At 32.6% G+C, this 16867-nt stretch overlaps 2 protein-coding genes across 2 annotated transcripts in view; one reads left to right on the top strand and one right to left on the bottom strand.

Annotated features, from left to right (window-relative positions):
* The window catches only part of arhgap29b (Rho GTPase activating protein 29b), a 53269-nt gene extending 47193 nt beyond the window's left edge, over nucleotides 1–6076 (bottom strand). Inside the window, exons 1-2 of the mRNA XM_073848559.1 lie at nucleotides 5965–6076; nucleotides 2576–2917 (exon numbers count right to left, since the gene is read on the bottom strand). Of these exons, the coding sequence (XP_073704660.1) occupies nucleotides 2576–2846 (271 nt within the window). The 5' untranslated portion in view covers nucleotides 2847–2917; nucleotides 5965–6076. The remainder of the gene's footprint in view (nucleotides 1–2575; nucleotides 2918–5964) is intronic.
* A 2746-nt stretch (nucleotides 6077–8822) lies between these two features.
* abcd3b (ATP-binding cassette, sub-family D (ALD), member 3b) overlaps nucleotides 8823–16867 on the top strand; it is a 15363-nt gene continuing 7318 nt past the window's right edge. Inside the window, exons 1-12 of the mRNA XM_073849426.1 lie at nucleotides 8823–9068; nucleotides 9274–9310; nucleotides 9380–9478; nucleotides 9610–9698; nucleotides 10079–10148; nucleotides 11278–11375; nucleotides 13987–14110; nucleotides 14206–14262; nucleotides 14360–14502; nucleotides 14582–14651; nucleotides 14739–14808; nucleotides 15127–15224. Of these exons, the coding sequence (XP_073705527.1) occupies nucleotides 8962–9068; nucleotides 9274–9310; nucleotides 9380–9478; nucleotides 9610–9698; nucleotides 10079–10148; nucleotides 11278–11375; nucleotides 13987–14110; nucleotides 14206–14262; nucleotides 14360–14502; nucleotides 14582–14651; nucleotides 14739–14808; nucleotides 15127–15224 (1062 nt within the window). The 5' untranslated portion in view covers nucleotides 8823–8961. The remainder of the gene's footprint in view (nucleotides 9069–9273; nucleotides 9311–9379; nucleotides 9479–9609; nucleotides 9699–10078; nucleotides 10149–11277; nucleotides 11376–13986; nucleotides 14111–14205; nucleotides 14263–14359; nucleotides 14503–14581; nucleotides 14652–14738; nucleotides 14809–15126; nucleotides 15225–16867) is intronic.

Here is a 16867-nt window from a genome sequence, read left to right as displayed (position 1 = left end):
ATCAAAGCATAACTGAATATTTGAGATGGCAGTCTGATTAACATGTACACTGCTGTTCAAAAGTTTGGGATCAGTAAGATTTTTAATGTTTTTAAAAAGAATTCTCTCTCATCAAGGCTGTATTTATTGATCGAAAATACAGAAAAAAGTAATATTGTGAAGTATTACTATATTAATATATTTTACAATTTTAAAAAGCAAAGCTGAATTTTCATTAGCCAATACTTCAGTTTTCAGTGTCACGTAATCCTTCAGAAATCATTCTAATATGCTGATTTATTACTTACTAAATGTTGGAAACAGCTGTGCTAATTCATATTTTTTGAAACCTGTGATACTTTGTTAAGTTTTCTTTGTTGAATAATAGGTTAAACAGAACAGCATTTATTTCAAATAGTCTTTGCTTTCACTTTTTATCAATTTAACACATCCTTGGTGAATAAAAGTAATAATTTCTTTCAGAAAAAAATTGACCACAGATTTTTAAATCGAGTTTTATTTTGTTAAAAAAGAAATGAATTTAAATGAATGCTGTTCTTTTTTACTTTGTATTTATTAAAGAGTGCTAAAAAAGTATCACAGGTTCCAACTAAATATTGATAATAAATCAGCATATCAGAAAGATTTCTGAAGGACCTTGTAACACTGAGTACTGGAGTAATGATGCTGACAATTCAACTTTGCATCACAAGAATAAATTACATTTTCAAATACATTTACTTAGAAAACAGTTATTTTTCATTGAAATAATATGTCACAATATTACTGCTTTTTTAAAAAAAAATGCAGCCTTGATGAGCATAAGAATCATCTTAAAAAAATTAAAAACATTTAAAAAAAAAACTTACTGTTCCTAATTTTTTTTAAACAACAGTACATGGTGTATAAAGTCCACAATTTTGTCGTTGTTAATTTATTTTATGTTATTGAAAGTCTTTTATGGTCACCATGCTGCATTTGATAAAACTACAGTAAAAATAATATGCACTATTATTACAATTTCAAATAGCCATTTTCTATTTCAAAATATTTTAAAATGTAATTTATTCTGGTGATTGTAAAGCTGTCACAAAAACAAATAAAAAAAATAAATAAATAAAAAATAAAAATAAACAAAATAAATTAGAACAGTTTTAAAGGAGTAGTTCACTTTCAGAACAAAAATTTACAGATATTGTACTCACCCCCTTGTCATCCAAGATGTTCATGTCTTTCTTTCTTCAGTCGTAAATAAATTATGTTTTTTAAGAAAAACATTTCAGGATTTCTCTCCATATAATGGAGTTCTATGGTGTCCGAGTTCGAACTTCCAAAATGCAGTTTAAATGCAGCTTCAAAAGTCTCTAAATGATCCCAGCCGAGGAAGAAGGGTCTTCTCTAGTGAAACAATCATTTATTTTCAATTTTTTTTTTACAATTTATATACTTTTTAATCTCTACACAGAGTACACAGAGAGCTAGCCAAGACAAGCATTTGAGGTTAAAAAGTATCTAAATTGTAATTTTTTTTAGAAAATAACCAATCGTTTTGCTAGATAAGACCCTTCTTTCCTCGACTGTGATCATTTAGAGCCCTTTGAAGCTGCATTTTGGAAGTTCAAACTAGAAGTTCAAAAATAGAAGTCCATTATACGGAGAGAAATCCTGAAATGTTTTCCTCAAAAAACATAATTTCCTTATGACTGAAGAAAGAAAGACATGAACATCTTGGATGACAAGGGGGTGAGTACATTATCTGTACATTTTTGTTCTGAAAGTGAACTACTCCTTTACCAATCAGGCTAAATTTAAAAAGATGAGCTTAAACATGACTGAAATCCTTACAGTGCACCTAAACACATTTAAGACAGAAAAAGCTAATCTATAGCTATCACACTTGTTTTGCTGTCGACCACCATTTTAAGTAATGAATCGCTTTTTGCAAAAAAAAAATCATTATAATTCTCTGCTGGGGGTGGGACAGTTTGGCTATCCTTAGATGGGAAAGTATTTAAATATGTATATACCACAAACCATAATTGGCCAGTCACTATCTACACTCCAGAGCTCTGTCATAAATGCTGTATTTACCGTGGAAGACAACATAATAGCTGCTTTTCATTTTTCTCATCATAGCAACTGTTTCTCTGAAAAGAAAGAATCTAACAGGAACATAATCTTCTAGCTGTTTCCAATAATGCAGAACAGGAACATGCAGTTCTCCAAAACATACCTTGAAAAAGCAAACAGAAATAACCAACAACAGGCTCAGTGTATCATCTGCAGTCATATCTATTCGAGGTCGGGGGGTGAGGGTTCTACCACGAGGAGGCAAATTTCAGAGATGCCTTGTGCAGCAGAAAAGAAACACTCTCAGCAGGATAGCCAGGAGTTTACCCATGGCATCCTGACAGACGTGGCACTCCTCCAGTGATGGGAATGAGAAACACTAACACAGCCCTTCAACATCAGCATGGACTGACCCATATTGCACTGATACGTCACAAACAGCGATACCACAAGATCAACCACAGCTGCACTGCAACAAAGTGCTTTTGAAAGCATCTGAAGTAGCAAGTGTTAAGTAGAACCTCACCTTTGGGGTGAAAAGCCTCTTTTAGGCTTAGCAGCACGTCTGAGAATTTGCGCACATCATTGACCATTTGCATGATGTACTCGGGGTCTCCTCCTGGGGTGGTCGTTGTGTGATCAATGCCCATAGCGTTGAGAGGGTTCATCTTAGAGCTGCGGCCCATGTCTAGCGTTTTGTTGGACCCGGGGGACAGGGACACAGGGATGCTGGGCTGGGAGAGACGAGTACCGCTTGTCAAGCGCTTATTCCCACTGTTGCTGCCCTGACGGAACATTCCAGCAGCCGCTTCTGCCGTTACGGAGCCGCCTCAGCCGCTGATCCAAGTGCCCTCCTGGCAGTGAAGAGCTGTGAGACAAAAAGCGGATGATCAATGAAAACAGCTAAAGAAAGTATAAGGGATAGTGAAGTCTGTGTAGAATGAGCCTAAATGTGAACTCTAAACAATTTCCAAAACATTCCTATGAACGATTTGTGAAATTTAAGTGCAATATGTACACAGACATCAACTCCACCTGCAGAATGCCCAGAAATATCTCTTTATTTAAGGAAATTCATCCAATAAAGAAAATTCTGTCATCATTTACTCACCAAAACAGTTGCAGGTCCCCACTGACATCCACAGTATGAAAAAATACTATGGATGTCAATGGGAACCTGAAATTGTTTGGTTACCTACATTCTTCAAAATATCTTTTTTTGTGCTCAGCATAAGAAAGTAGGGCTGTCACTTACGATTATTACTATATTCGAGTAAATCGGTTGATTATTCTGCTGATTAATCGAGTAACAGGTCGATTATTCTGCTGATTATTCGAGTTATCTGTCAAGTATTCTGATGATTAATCGAGTAATCAGGTAATTACAATGATTTTTTTTTGTAAAAATACACCTATGTGAACAATAGCCTGTAAAATTACTTACAACACATATATAATAGCAATGAGGCAATAATAAGTAGTTTAAATAAATTATCAAAAGCAAGTAATCATTTAGTTTTATTGAATGAATCTGTTAAAACACAATGTATTAAACAATAGAGCCATAACAAATGACTGCAGAGGGTGCCAACGGCCTGATGATTGTTTTTAAACTTTACTTCAGGATCTAATTCTTATTTCATATTGACAGAACAACATTTAATTCAAATGTACACACAGGTAAAATACAATCGAGGATTTTTTTTAAAATCGAGTACTTGAATTGAATCGAGGAATCTTGATAGCACTAAAAGAAAGACACTTATTCATGTTTGGAACAACTTGTGGATGTTTAAACGTTGACAGAATTTATTTTTTTCAGGTGAGCTATGGCTTTATGAAAACGGTTTTTGCTTTTTAATATTTTTGTAGAAACCGTGATACATTACCACTGACACCAAAAGTTCGGGGTAAGCAAAAATAAAAAACTATTACACTTTAATTCAGCAAGGATGCATTCAACTGATCAAAAACAAACTTAAAAAAAAAAAAACTATTTTATTTCTATTTTAAACACAAGCTGTTCTTCTGAACTTTCTATTGAACGAAAAAAAAAATCCTAAAAAAAGTATTATGGTTTCTGCAAAAATATTACACAGTAAAACAATTTCAACATTAATAATCAACATTAATAATAAGAAAGACATTTCTCAAGCAGCAAATCAGCATATGATTTCTAAAGGATGATGTGACACTGATGACTGAAGTAATGCTGCTGAAAAATCAGCAATAATATGCATTTAATACATATATGGGTCAAAGAAGTGTCTACTTTTAAGGTTTCAAATACGTTTGTGAAGAATAAAACGTCAAAATTTGGTTGAATTAATGTTATGTTGTCATTCAGTGTAACAATATTTATGTGAAAATTCAAGCAACATGCTTATTCTGACTTGTGCATATTAAAATATACAAAAGAATAAGGGAGCATATTAAATGCTATAGTGTTTAAATGAGTAAAAATTCTAATTTTTATACAACTAATTTGTATTTAGGATGAAAGTAATTCATCTTTTAATACATAATAAATAGATTTTTGTTGTAAATATGCCTGACAAGACTGTTACAGTGACTGAATGACATTTTAGTAGGTGTTTTCTGTAAATTAGGGGAAAATGTATGATATTTTTTTGCTCAGACAACAAAAATAAAAATGCAATGAAATTAAGCAGAAAACCTTTAAAAAAAAGTTTTTTTTTTTTTTTTTTTTTTGCTTAAACCCTTTTTTATGTCTTTCACCCATATAACAATGTTTCACAATATTACTGTTTTTAAATATATTTTTGATTTAAAAAAAATCAGCCTTGGTGAACATAAAAACATTTTCGTGAACATTTTAATTTTTATAAACCATGTTGGATTCATTACTGTGTATGCATGCTTTTTAGTTGGCATATGCATAAAAATACATTGACATAAGTTTCTGCCTTTATAAATCCAACTTTGTTCTTCCAATTTGGAATCTAATCTGCATTTTATAAATGAGGACCCTGCAGTGGTAACTGAAGGTTGTAGGTTCAAATCTCACAAGGGTGATCCATAACTTCTGTACAAGATACTGTACCTCAACATTGGTTGCTCCAGATGGGTTAGGACTGTGTTATGTGAATTTTAATTTCGTTTAGATATATAAAATCATCACTTAAAAGACACATTTCTCCTCATTTACTGAGAATGTAGTTCATCCTGGAATGTTATGAGTTCATCAAAATATCAGGGTTGCGTTTCTGAGCAAACAGGAACTTTAATTTTCAAACCAGTTTTCACAGCCCCAAAAGGGCACGTACTCAAGCTCTTCACTATCATTATGATGATCTAGGAACTACTTGAACACTACCTGACCCCATTATCTACGGATGCATCATCTATTCACATGTAATTCTTGTAGTTAGGAATCTTTCTTGAGCACTATGATTACGTGACTGTCTTCGTCTACAGGTGACGCATGACTGCTGCAGAATGCGAGTAATGCCCCGATCTTATCATTTAACAGGGGCTTGACACCTGTCACTCAAAACCAACCCTCTTGCCTGTGTTCAATGATACGAGAGGAAACGGACTGGAAAAAAAACACAGGCACGAGATGGAATATGACCAATAACAGATTTAACGTTACGTCACAATTAAATATACAGTTTTGTATTAACATGCTCGGCTCTTTAAAACAGCATAAAATTAGCATTTAAACACATTAAAAACTTGTATTTTAATTAAGTATATACTTTTTGGACGGTCAGGAAGCACATATAATGTGACAAACTGAATTTAATAACTAATACCTCTCAGTAACGTTACTGTAACTGTTCTCCACTTCATAGCTGCTTTACACTTTAGCGTTGCTAGCTAACCACTACACTTAAAAATCTTTAACAATTGTTTGCAGTTTGTAAAACGTCTCAAATGAGCGGTACTTACTTGAATTGTTCACGAGGAACATCATACTGCAGAATTGTCTGGGTTAATCCTCTGTAAATCCATAAAATAAACTCAAAAGAGACACTCGCATACGGACCGCTCTTCACATCACAACTGACGAGAGAAAAACTTATTGACTGAGTGAGCGGACAGACTGACTCAAAACTAACTCACGTGCCCTCAAAACAAACTTCCTATTGGCTGGCGGAATGCGGCAGAGCAAGCCGCTTGTTTTCGTCGTCAAAAATACATGTGCTGCGCTGAGACTGGAATGGTGATAATGAAAAAGGTGTTTTATTTCGTTTCCTGATAACATTCGGCTGATATGTTAGGCATGCCGTCCAGCATTCCTTCTAGCATTTAACTGCTCAGTACTGCTATATTATGATAAAAATACATAATTAAAAAATTTAATCAAAAAGAAAGACTCAGTTTTTTAATTAATGTCTTTTAGGTTCTAGTACACAGAACTATACAGAAATGACATAATTACTTATTCTTTTAATAAGTAATTGACTTAACTTATTGTAGTTATTAACATAATCTATTAAATTACACATTTTAGGTAATATAAATAGACTACCTTTTGATTATTTTTAGATTACTTTTGACCTACACTACCAGTCAAAAGTTTTTAAACAGTGATATTTTTAATGTTTTTTTTTATAAGTCTCTTCTGTTCACTAAGCCTGTATTTATTTGATCAAAAGTACAGCAGCAAAAACAGTAAAAAAAAAAAAATGTTTTAATATTTAAAATAACTGTTTTCTATTTTTCTAGTTTATTAATGTGATTTAAAAGCTATTTTTTTGGCATTATTACTCCAGTCACATGATCCTTTCAGAAATTATTTATTAAAAAACATTTATTATTAAAATTATTATGTTGAAAACTGAAAAAAAAAATACAGGTTTCTTTGATGAATAGAAAGTTTGGAAGAACAGTATTTATCTGAAAATCCTTTGTAACGTTACAAAATGTTTTATCATCACTTTTGATCAATTTAAAGCATCCTTGCTAAATAAAAGTATTAATTTCTATCATTTTCTAATAAATGCAGGCTTGATGAGCAGAAGAGTCTTTTTTAAAAAAACATTTAAAAACTTTTTACTGGTAGTGTAACTTGTTCATCACATTGATTTACATTGGATGACCGTGCACTACATTGATTTATTATAATTAACAACATGAAGTGCATTAAACATTACATTATGGTTCCCAAACTGGGGTTTGTGAATGTAATAAAGAGCTCAAAATAATTAATTAAATCATTAAAATGTAAAATTCTAGTAAAAATACAAATATCAAAAAGTTATGTTCACATTAACCAATATCAGAGAACCCTGAACATACAAATGTAATATTTAATTATTGAAAATACTTATTTTAAAATCCCAGGGGTACTTCAAGTAAATATATTAGGTGAAAGAGGCTCAGATTACAAAAAAATAAAGGTTGTAAATTCCGGCATTACTTGTTCAGTAAATAAGAAATAACGTGAATTTGTGCATTTTAATGTGTTTGAAAGACAAAAGCCTTCTAAAGACATAGTAATACATGGTTAAATAACGTACTGAATGATAATTCAAATCAAAATTAGTCATCTGATGCAATCTTAAAACACTTCTTTAACCTAAAATGATTTTTGTAAATCCAGTGGTCAAGTGACTGGTCTTTGTGTGAATGTCCGCAAAATTTGAAGACTTTCTCAATGTAGTGGTAGGTTATTTTAGAAAGGAAAATTTAAAATATGTAAAAGAGGGATTTGGGGAATCAGTAAATGATGGATTATTTATTGCTATTGTGACAATAATACTTAATCATATAATCAATAAAAAAGTAAATATATTAAATATGATAAAGTCTGATTACAAGTATTTTAAAATGTAATTTAACCTAATTACAACTACAAGTACTTAATTTTGTAATCTGAAAAGAGGCGGAAAGTAGTGAAGTATTTTTACTCTGCTGTAAAAGTACTTTTCAAGTGTCTGTACTTTGTCAGAGTCTTTTTCTTTAAAAAACGTTACTTCACAACATCTCAAAGCATAATGTTGTACTTTTTAATGCACTAAGTTACATATTAAATATCATTTAATACTTAATTACATTAGAATTCTATACTTTCTTTTACGTAAAAGTAATTCAAAGGTATACTTGAGTACAAGAAAGTACATTTTAATGTTCTTAAATATTAAAGGTAAAACAAACAACAACGTTTATGTATTAAATGTAGTGCAGTAAAAAGTACGATATTATGCTTTGGAATGTAGTGAAGTAAAGTTACTATTAAAAAACTTTGATAAACTACAGAGACTTTTCAAATTTACTTGAGTACAGTAAAAATACTTCACTGTCTGCCTCTGCTGATTACGTACCCCCCCCCCCCCCCCCCTCTCTCTCTCTCTCTCTCTCTCTCTCTCTCTCTCTCAAACACACATATGACATATATATACACTATCAGTCAAAAGTTTGAACACGTACCCATCAAAGAGAGAGAGAGAAAGAGAAAGAGAGGGTACATTGATAGATGATAGATAGATACAAAGAAAAAACACTGATAACTATATAAATATAAAATATAGAATATAAAAAAATACAATACGATTTAATATAAAATTGTAGACTTTCTAATAAAAATAAATCGATATAATATTATCAGTAGGCCTAGGTAGGGAGAAATGTGAAACACAAAATTTATCCTGAATAATGATTAATCACAAATAAACGTTTATCACTGTAGAAACTGCATCACGGTTATTATTAGAAAGACGTGACTCTGCCGACATCTTGCGGCTGAACGTTTTACTACCGGTGTATATACATTCGTGTGTGTGTTATTTCAAAGGTGTGCTTATGTGTGTTTGTGTGTGCTTAGGCATGTGTAGACGTATAGAAGCTCCCCGTTAACAGACGTGCTTAAAAAAACCAGAAGGAAATCCACCGCGTGGGTCCTGCGTTGCCCGCCGTCGCTTCCTGATTGGTTTCATATTGAACATGGCGGCTGTTAGTAAGTATCTGACAGCCGGCAATTCCTCCATCGCAGGTGCTTTGCTCTTCGCCGTTTATGTATTAAAACAAAGACTATCTTCGGGAAGCAGTGGGTAAGCTAATAGCTTTTTATACCTGTTGTCATTTATTTACCCGGTATGCGGCATAACCTCTTCGACATTGAAATATCATTGAGATGGGGCGCATTCATTTATTAGGACGTTAACGTGATTCTGGAAATTAGTTACGTTAAAACCCAATGTCACTGATTTCAAAGCTTCTTGTTTTCTTATGTCTTACCTCTGTGTTCATTTGTAGAGATAAAGGGGCATCAAAACCACGATTGGACAATGATGTAAGTACTCCTTAGTCTAAATCTAAGTAGGAATATGTACGATTTTGTAAGATATATGCCTTTTTTCAGAAGGATAGAAAGACTGACAAGGCTGCTGTGGACAAGCTGTTCTTCAGGCGTATTTGTCATATCATAAAAATCCTGTTGCCACAAGCCTTTTGCAAAGAGGTCAGTGCATCTTTTTTTTTATCTTTGTATATTTACTGTCATTTACTTCCACTGGCTATTTGATCTAGATAGAAAAAAACAAAACAAACAAATTAAACTGCTGTATTATTGATTGTTTTCTCTCTCTCCAGTCAGGATATTTGCTTCTGATCGCCGTGATGCTCATGGCCAGAACCTACTGTGATGTCTGGATGATACATAATGGGACCATGATTGAGAGGTATTCAAGATTAAGATCCTTGATCACATTTACCATGTGGTTAAGATCACAGTCTCTAGTGCTGTGGGTACTTCTCAAGTAATTCCTTAACCTTTGAGGATGTTTTTATATGCAAATACATTAAATGCATCTTATCTAATCTTAAATCATGATTGTGAATGAATGAAGTTACTAGGAGGTCTTTTTTTTTTTTACACCTGTATTTTTAGTGGAGTGCATTTGTCCGTGGTACGATTTCCGCTGGGTGTCGTTGCCAGCAGAACATGCCTGATCACTTAAATGCTGTCTGTCCTGTTTTTCTTGTACTGTGTGTAGACTAGAAGCACAAAATGACTGTTCTTCAATGTGTGTGTGTGTGTGTGTGTGTGTGTGATTTGCAGTGCAATTATTGGACGTTCGACAACCTCTTTCAAAAGATACTTGGTCAACTTTATCACAGTCATGCCTTTTGTAAGTGGTCTAAACTTTTGCACAGGGTTACTGTGCCCTATTTCAGTTGACAAGGTGTTATCCATGTATTTAATTTGATAATATAATGTTGCATTCTCAGTATTTAATAATAAAGGGATCATAACACACTTTCAGTCAAAAGTTTTTGAACAGTAAGATATTTAATGTTTGCTCTTCTGCTCACCAAGCCTGCTTTTATTTGATTTGAAGTACAGCAAAAAAATTAACACTTTTTAAATATTTTTACTATTTAAAATAACTAATTATTTGAATATATTTTAAAATAAAAAAATAACCTTTGATTATTAGTATTATTAATATGATTATTATCAGTATTTAAAATAGTTGAGTACATTTTGTCAGGATTATTTGATTAAGGATCAGCATTTATCTAAAATAAATCTTTTTATCTTTTGTATCATTATACACTATACCATTCAAAATATAATATAATATAATATTAATACTTTTATTTATCAAAGATGCTTTAAATTGATCATTTATAATGTTACAAAAGATTTCCATTTCAGATGACTTCTGTTCTTCTGACTTTCAGTTCATCAGAGAAACCTGAAAAAAATCTCCTCAGCTGTTTTCAACATAATAATAATAATAATAATAATAATAATAATAATAATAATAAATGTGTTTGAGCAGCAAATCAGAATATTAGATTGATTTCTGAAGGATCATGTTACTGTAGTAATTATGCTAAAATTTAGCTTTGAGATCACTGGAATAAATTATATTTTAAAATATATTAAAATAGAAAACAGTTACTTTAAATAGTAAAAATATTTCAAAATCTTACTGTTTTTGCTGTACTTTGGATCAAATAAATGCAGATTTGGTGAGCAGAAGAGGCTTAAACATTAAAAGCCTTACTGTTCAAAGACTTTTGACTAGTAGTGTATGTATGTTCTATAAAATATGATTAAAATGTACTTCGATTATCATTAACAATAATTGTGCATTCTTTAAAGGTAATGTGTACTAACATTTTAGTAACCATTGTTTTTCTGCAGCTGTAGGAATATAATATCTTTAACTGTACATATTTTATACAAATTTATTTTCATACAGATTTGTTTTAAAGCCTGCTTGTTTTGTGTTTTATGTAACACATCAGATATCTCTAGTGAATAACTTTTTAAAGCTGGGACTCAACGAACTGAAGCTGTGTTTCAGAGTGAGACTGACCAATCACCTTTACAATGACTACTTGACGTAAGTTATATTCACGAATCTAGATGCTTAAATTGAATCTAGTGTTGTTACAGTATGTTCCTCGTGGAAGTAAGCTATTTTTTTTTTATAATTGTGCAAGATTCAAATAACATTTTTAATTTGTTCAATTTATTAGCTGCTATATGTAAATGACTAAGAATAACAAAGTGCAGTATATGGTAAGACGACTTGTGCTACAATCTAGTGTTCATGATTCCAATGAAAAATTCAATTAATATGATAATGATAATATTTTGCAACATCAAGAAACATAACATACTGTTTTGCATAAAAATAACTGGAAATTAATGACACCAGAACAAGGTCAAAAATGAACATTTCCATTAAGGGGCAATTATTTTTCCATTAGCATTTTTTGCATTTGTGAGGGCAATTTTTATAATCACTGTATTGTTATAAAACCAGATGTTGCCTTAAATGTCAAATACTTAAATTTAGCCAGTTACTTTATTCAATATTTTAAACTGTTGTCAATAACAATAAAATTGTATATAAATTCTACATGTAAAAACAGGAGCTCATATGGCTGCAATATTATGAACACTAAAAAATTATTGTAGATTATTGCTCTTAATATTGTAATAATGGTTATTAATATCGATAAAGAAAACAATATAAAATGTTTTTGGGCACGTCACATTCTGGCTTAATAGACAAACATGTTGGTCCATGACGTAAGCCAATTCTTGCACAAGTTCCCAAAAAAAACAAAAACAACTGAAGCTACGAAATTTAATATTTTATTTACATTTGTGAGCACTCAACAGCAGCTCCAGCGTTTTTAGCACTGACTAATCTAAGCGCCTCTGATTGGCCAATGCATTCCTACACTAAGTTTTCACCAGTTTCAACTTAAAAAGTTTAGCAGCTGCCTTAAAATTTTAAGTTAAAACAACTCAAGTCATTTTTACCTCACAAGTTAAATCAACTCATTTTATTGTAATAAGTTACTTGTAGTTTTAAGCTGATTTAACTTAAAATTTTAAGGCAGCTGCTGAACTTAAGTTTTTAAGTTGAATCTGGGGAAAACTTTTTACCGTGTAAATTCAACAGAACCACGTTTGAACTCAACGCTGCACAAAACAGCACGTAAAGGCAATATGATGCAGTGTGAGTGAGCAAATCTAAATGTAACTCCGTGAATTGACACTTTTCATTCATTTTCACATTTATGCGTTTTTTGGCTCTTTGTCTCAAATTTATGAGGTGGCAAGGTACAATAACTTTTTTTTCTTTCTTTACATTTTTGTGTATTGCTTTATTGTATTTAAATGTTCAAAGTAAACTAATGTTTCAAACAGATTAATGTGCAAAAGAATTATATAAAGAATACAATATGGTCCCATTAGTAAACGTTAGTTAATGCTTTAACTAATATTAAAGGAGTAGTTCACTTTCAGAACAAAAATTTAGAGATAATGTACTCACCCCCTTGTCATCCAAGATGTTCATGTCTTTCTTTCTTCAGTTGTAAAGAAATTATGTTTTTTGAGGAAACCATTTTAGGATTTCTCTCCATATAATGGACTTCTGTGGTGCCCCTGAATTTGAACTGCAGCTTCAAATGGCTCTAAACAATCACAGCCGAGGAAAAAAGGGTCTTATCTAGTAAAATGATTGGTTATTTCCTAAAAAAAATAATTAAATTTATAAACTTTTTAACCTCAATGCTCATCTTGTCTAACTCTGTATGTACTCTGTATAGAGATTAAGAAGTATATAAATTATTGTAAAATAATGTAAATGTTTTTTAGAAAATAACTGATCGTTTCGCTAGATAAGAGCCTTCTTCCTCAGCTGGGATCATTTAGAGCCCTTTAAAGCTGCATTTAAACTGCATTTTGGAAGTTCAAACTCGGGGGCACCATAGAAGTCCATTAAATGGAGAGAAATCCTGAAATATTTTCCCCAAAAAACATAATTTCTTTACGACTGAAGAAAGAAAGACATGAAGATCTTGGATGCCAAGGGGTTAGTTATAATTCTTACTGTAATTCTGATTCAATTTCCAATTCATCGTCCTCAGGGTTGTGGCCAATCCATTTCAAATTCACATTGAAATAACAGCGAAAGTCAATTCTTAAAGGGCTAGTTTACCATAAATTTTAATTCTGTAATTAATTACTCACCCTTATGTCATTCCAAACCCGTAAGAACAGAAATTTAAAGATTTTTGATGAAATCCGAGAGCTTTCTAACCCTGCATCATGGTATTCTTTTGAATGGTTGCAGAGAGTGACCCGGAAGAGAAGAAATCGTTAAATAAAGTCCCTATTTTTGTTTTCTTTGCACACAAAAAGTATTCTCGTATCTTCATAACATTACATTATCTTCATGAACATGTTAGTTGTGTTGCTGTCTATGCAGGGTCAAAAAGCTATTGGATTTAATCAAAAATATCTTAATTTGTGTTCCGAAGATGAATGAAGGTCTTACACATTTGGAACAACATGAGGGTGAGTAATTAATAACAGTAGTTAATTTTAATTTTTGGGTGAACTAATCCTTAAAATATGGTTGAAGATTTGATCTTTACTAACTTAGTGATAGCTACTGCACTGCTGTTTTACAACATCATATCTACCACTAGGGGGTTCACATACTATCAAATCGGCAACCTGGACAACCGTATCGCCAACCCAGACCAGCTGATAACTCAAGATGTGGAGAAGTTCTGTAACAGTGTGGTGGACCTCTATTCCAACGTCAGCAAGGTAATGCAGCAATTGTGAAAAAGCCTGTCATTCTGAATTGTATATTAGAATATATTCAGTTTGAGGCTGCTTGATTCTTTTCCCTTTTCCTGCAGCCTCTACTAGACATATTGATCTACATCTGCAAACTTAACACAGCCATTGGATCTCTTGTAAGTGTCTGTTTGAAATAAATCACCGGCTAATTTAGTGCCTCAGTCTCCACAGTGTTAAGATGTTGCAAAGTAATTTCTTCCTGCTCCTTTGTAGGGTCCTGCTAGTTTGCTTTGCTATCTGCTGTTCTCCGGCCTGCTTCTTACAAGGCTACGCAGACCGATTGGCAAGATGACCATGATGGAGCAGAAGTATGAGGGAGAGTACCGATATGTCAACTCTCGCCTCATCACTAACAGGTATATACAGGACTCCCATGTTTTTGTCTGGCTGAGGTATTTTCAGAAGGAAAATGCATAATTTCTGTTTCCGTTTCAGTGAGGAGATTGCATTCTACAATGGCAACAGAAGAGAAAAACAAACTATTAATGGAACATTCCAGAAACTGGTGAGGAAAAGAAAAATAGTTTTGATCTCCATTACCAAATCCAAACACAAAGTTGGTGAAGTTTTCATCAGACTTCTTGTTTTTAAGGTGGACCACTTGAATCGCTTCATACAGTTTCGTTTCTCAATGGGTGTCATGGACAGCATCATAGCCAAATGTAAGCACATGTAGACTTAGAAATTGAACTTTTAAAGTTAACATGGATCACATTTAACCTTATTAACTCTGTTAAAGGGATAGTTTACCCAAAAATGAAAATTCTGTCATAATTACTCACCCTCATGTTCCAAATCAATTAGAAGGCCCTTGGATTTCATCAAAAATATCTTAATTTGTGTTCTGAAGTTGAACAAAGGTCTTACGGGTTTGAAATGACATGAGGGTGAGCATTTAATGACAGAATTTTCATTTTGAGTGAACTATCTCTAAGATAAATATAAAGAATCTCTGTACAAACGTTTTTATTTTTTCCCAGACATAGCCATGGCGGTGGGCTACCTGGTTATTAGCCGGCCATTTCTGGACCTCACAAACCAGCGACATGTGAACAGCACATACTCTGAGCGACTGGAAGTGAGTATGAACAGGGTTTTAAATTAACACCCGCCAAATGCAGGTAAAAATCTGCGATGATGGGTAACGCTGTCAAATTACTATCCAATTTGGCAGGTCATTCATTTTTTGGGTAAGTTTATGCAAGCCAAATCTGGGCAGGTTTCAACAAAGTTAATATCAAGAGACTTACGTTTTAGACACCATATTGGCTGTTTTAGCTCCATTTCGCCAACAAAAATCATTCCAAACACAGCCAAAGCACTGTTTTTTTTTTTTTTTTTTTTTTGAGCAACATGACGTTGTTTTGTTCCTGAATGAATCAACCATTTAAATCAGGGGTCATCAAACTTGATCCTGGAGGGCCGGTGTCCTGCAGAGTTTAGCTCCAACTTGCCTCAACACACCTGCCTAGAAGTTTCAAGTATACCTATTAAGACCTTGATAAGCTGGTTCAGGTGTGTTTGATTAGGGTTGGAGGACTGAGGACTGAGGCCCTCCAGGACTGAGTGTGGTGACCCCTGATTTAAATGATTCGGTTCAGTCGCAATGACTCACTGAACAGTGACTCGCTGCCACCTATTGGCAGTTTTAATTTCACATTTAAAGTATCTTTTCATTTTTAAAGTTATTTTAAATATCAGTATTCAACATTTCATGTTTGAAATATCAAAACATTAATTATGCAATGGTAACTGCAGGTTAAAGCATTCCCTCTGAGCTGCGTAAACATGTGTAAATACATCTAAATGGCACTTAATATGCAGCTTCTTCAAAGATGAATTTTGTTGATACTGATTTTTATTTGTTTAGTAACAGCCTGTATTATTATTATTATTATTATTATTATTGACTGATTAAATGTAAGAATTTAACTGCAAAGTTGATGCAAACTTTTAGAAAAAAGGGTAAATAAAGCTTTATAAAGGTAAAAATGACCATAAAAAGGTACAAATCAATGTAAACTTATTGGAAAGGTTAATTTCTATCACTTCTGTGAACTGACCACACAGAATATGAAGAATATCAAAAACTTTAAGAGTCAACTGTCCACTGTAGTCCTTAAGATATCAGCACAATAACACACTCAGCAATATGTGTGTGTGTGTGTGTGTGTGTGTGTGTGTGTGTGTGTGTGTGTGTGTGTGTGTGTATATATATATATATATATATATATATATATATATATATATATATATATATATATATATATATATTATTCATACTCTTGGCAAATTCTGGTTTAAAGTTACTTTTATTCAACCAGCAAGTTTTTTTTTATTAGAAATGACACAGACATCTCCCAGAAGATAATAAGACGATGTACAAGAGCCATCATTGTAGAAAAATTATTACTCATCTTTTATTTACATTTGAACAAAAAGTGGCGTGTCCAAAATTATTCATACCCTTCTCAATAATCAATAGAAAAGCCTTTATTGGCTATTACAGCAATCGAATGCTTCCTATAATTGCTGACCAGCTTTTTGCATGTCTCCACTGGTATTTTTACCTTATCATCTTTAGTGATGAGCTCCTACTCTTTCAGGTTGGAGGGATTAGGTTCCCTGGTCTACCGGCTGAAAAACACCCCCAAAACATTCGGTTTCTACCACCATTTTTGACAGTGGGGATGGTGTTCTTAGGGTTGGTGGTGATCCTTG

Source organism: Garra rufa, chromosome 10 (genome assembly GCF_049309525.1).
Source record: "Garra rufa chromosome 10, GarRuf1.0, whole genome shotgun sequence".
NCBI lineage: Eukaryota > Metazoa > Chordata > Actinopteri > Cypriniformes > Cyprinidae > Garra > Garra rufa.
The sequence above is the reverse complement of the archived record's forward strand: the minus strand, read 5'-3'. Positions and strand labels throughout refer to the sequence as shown.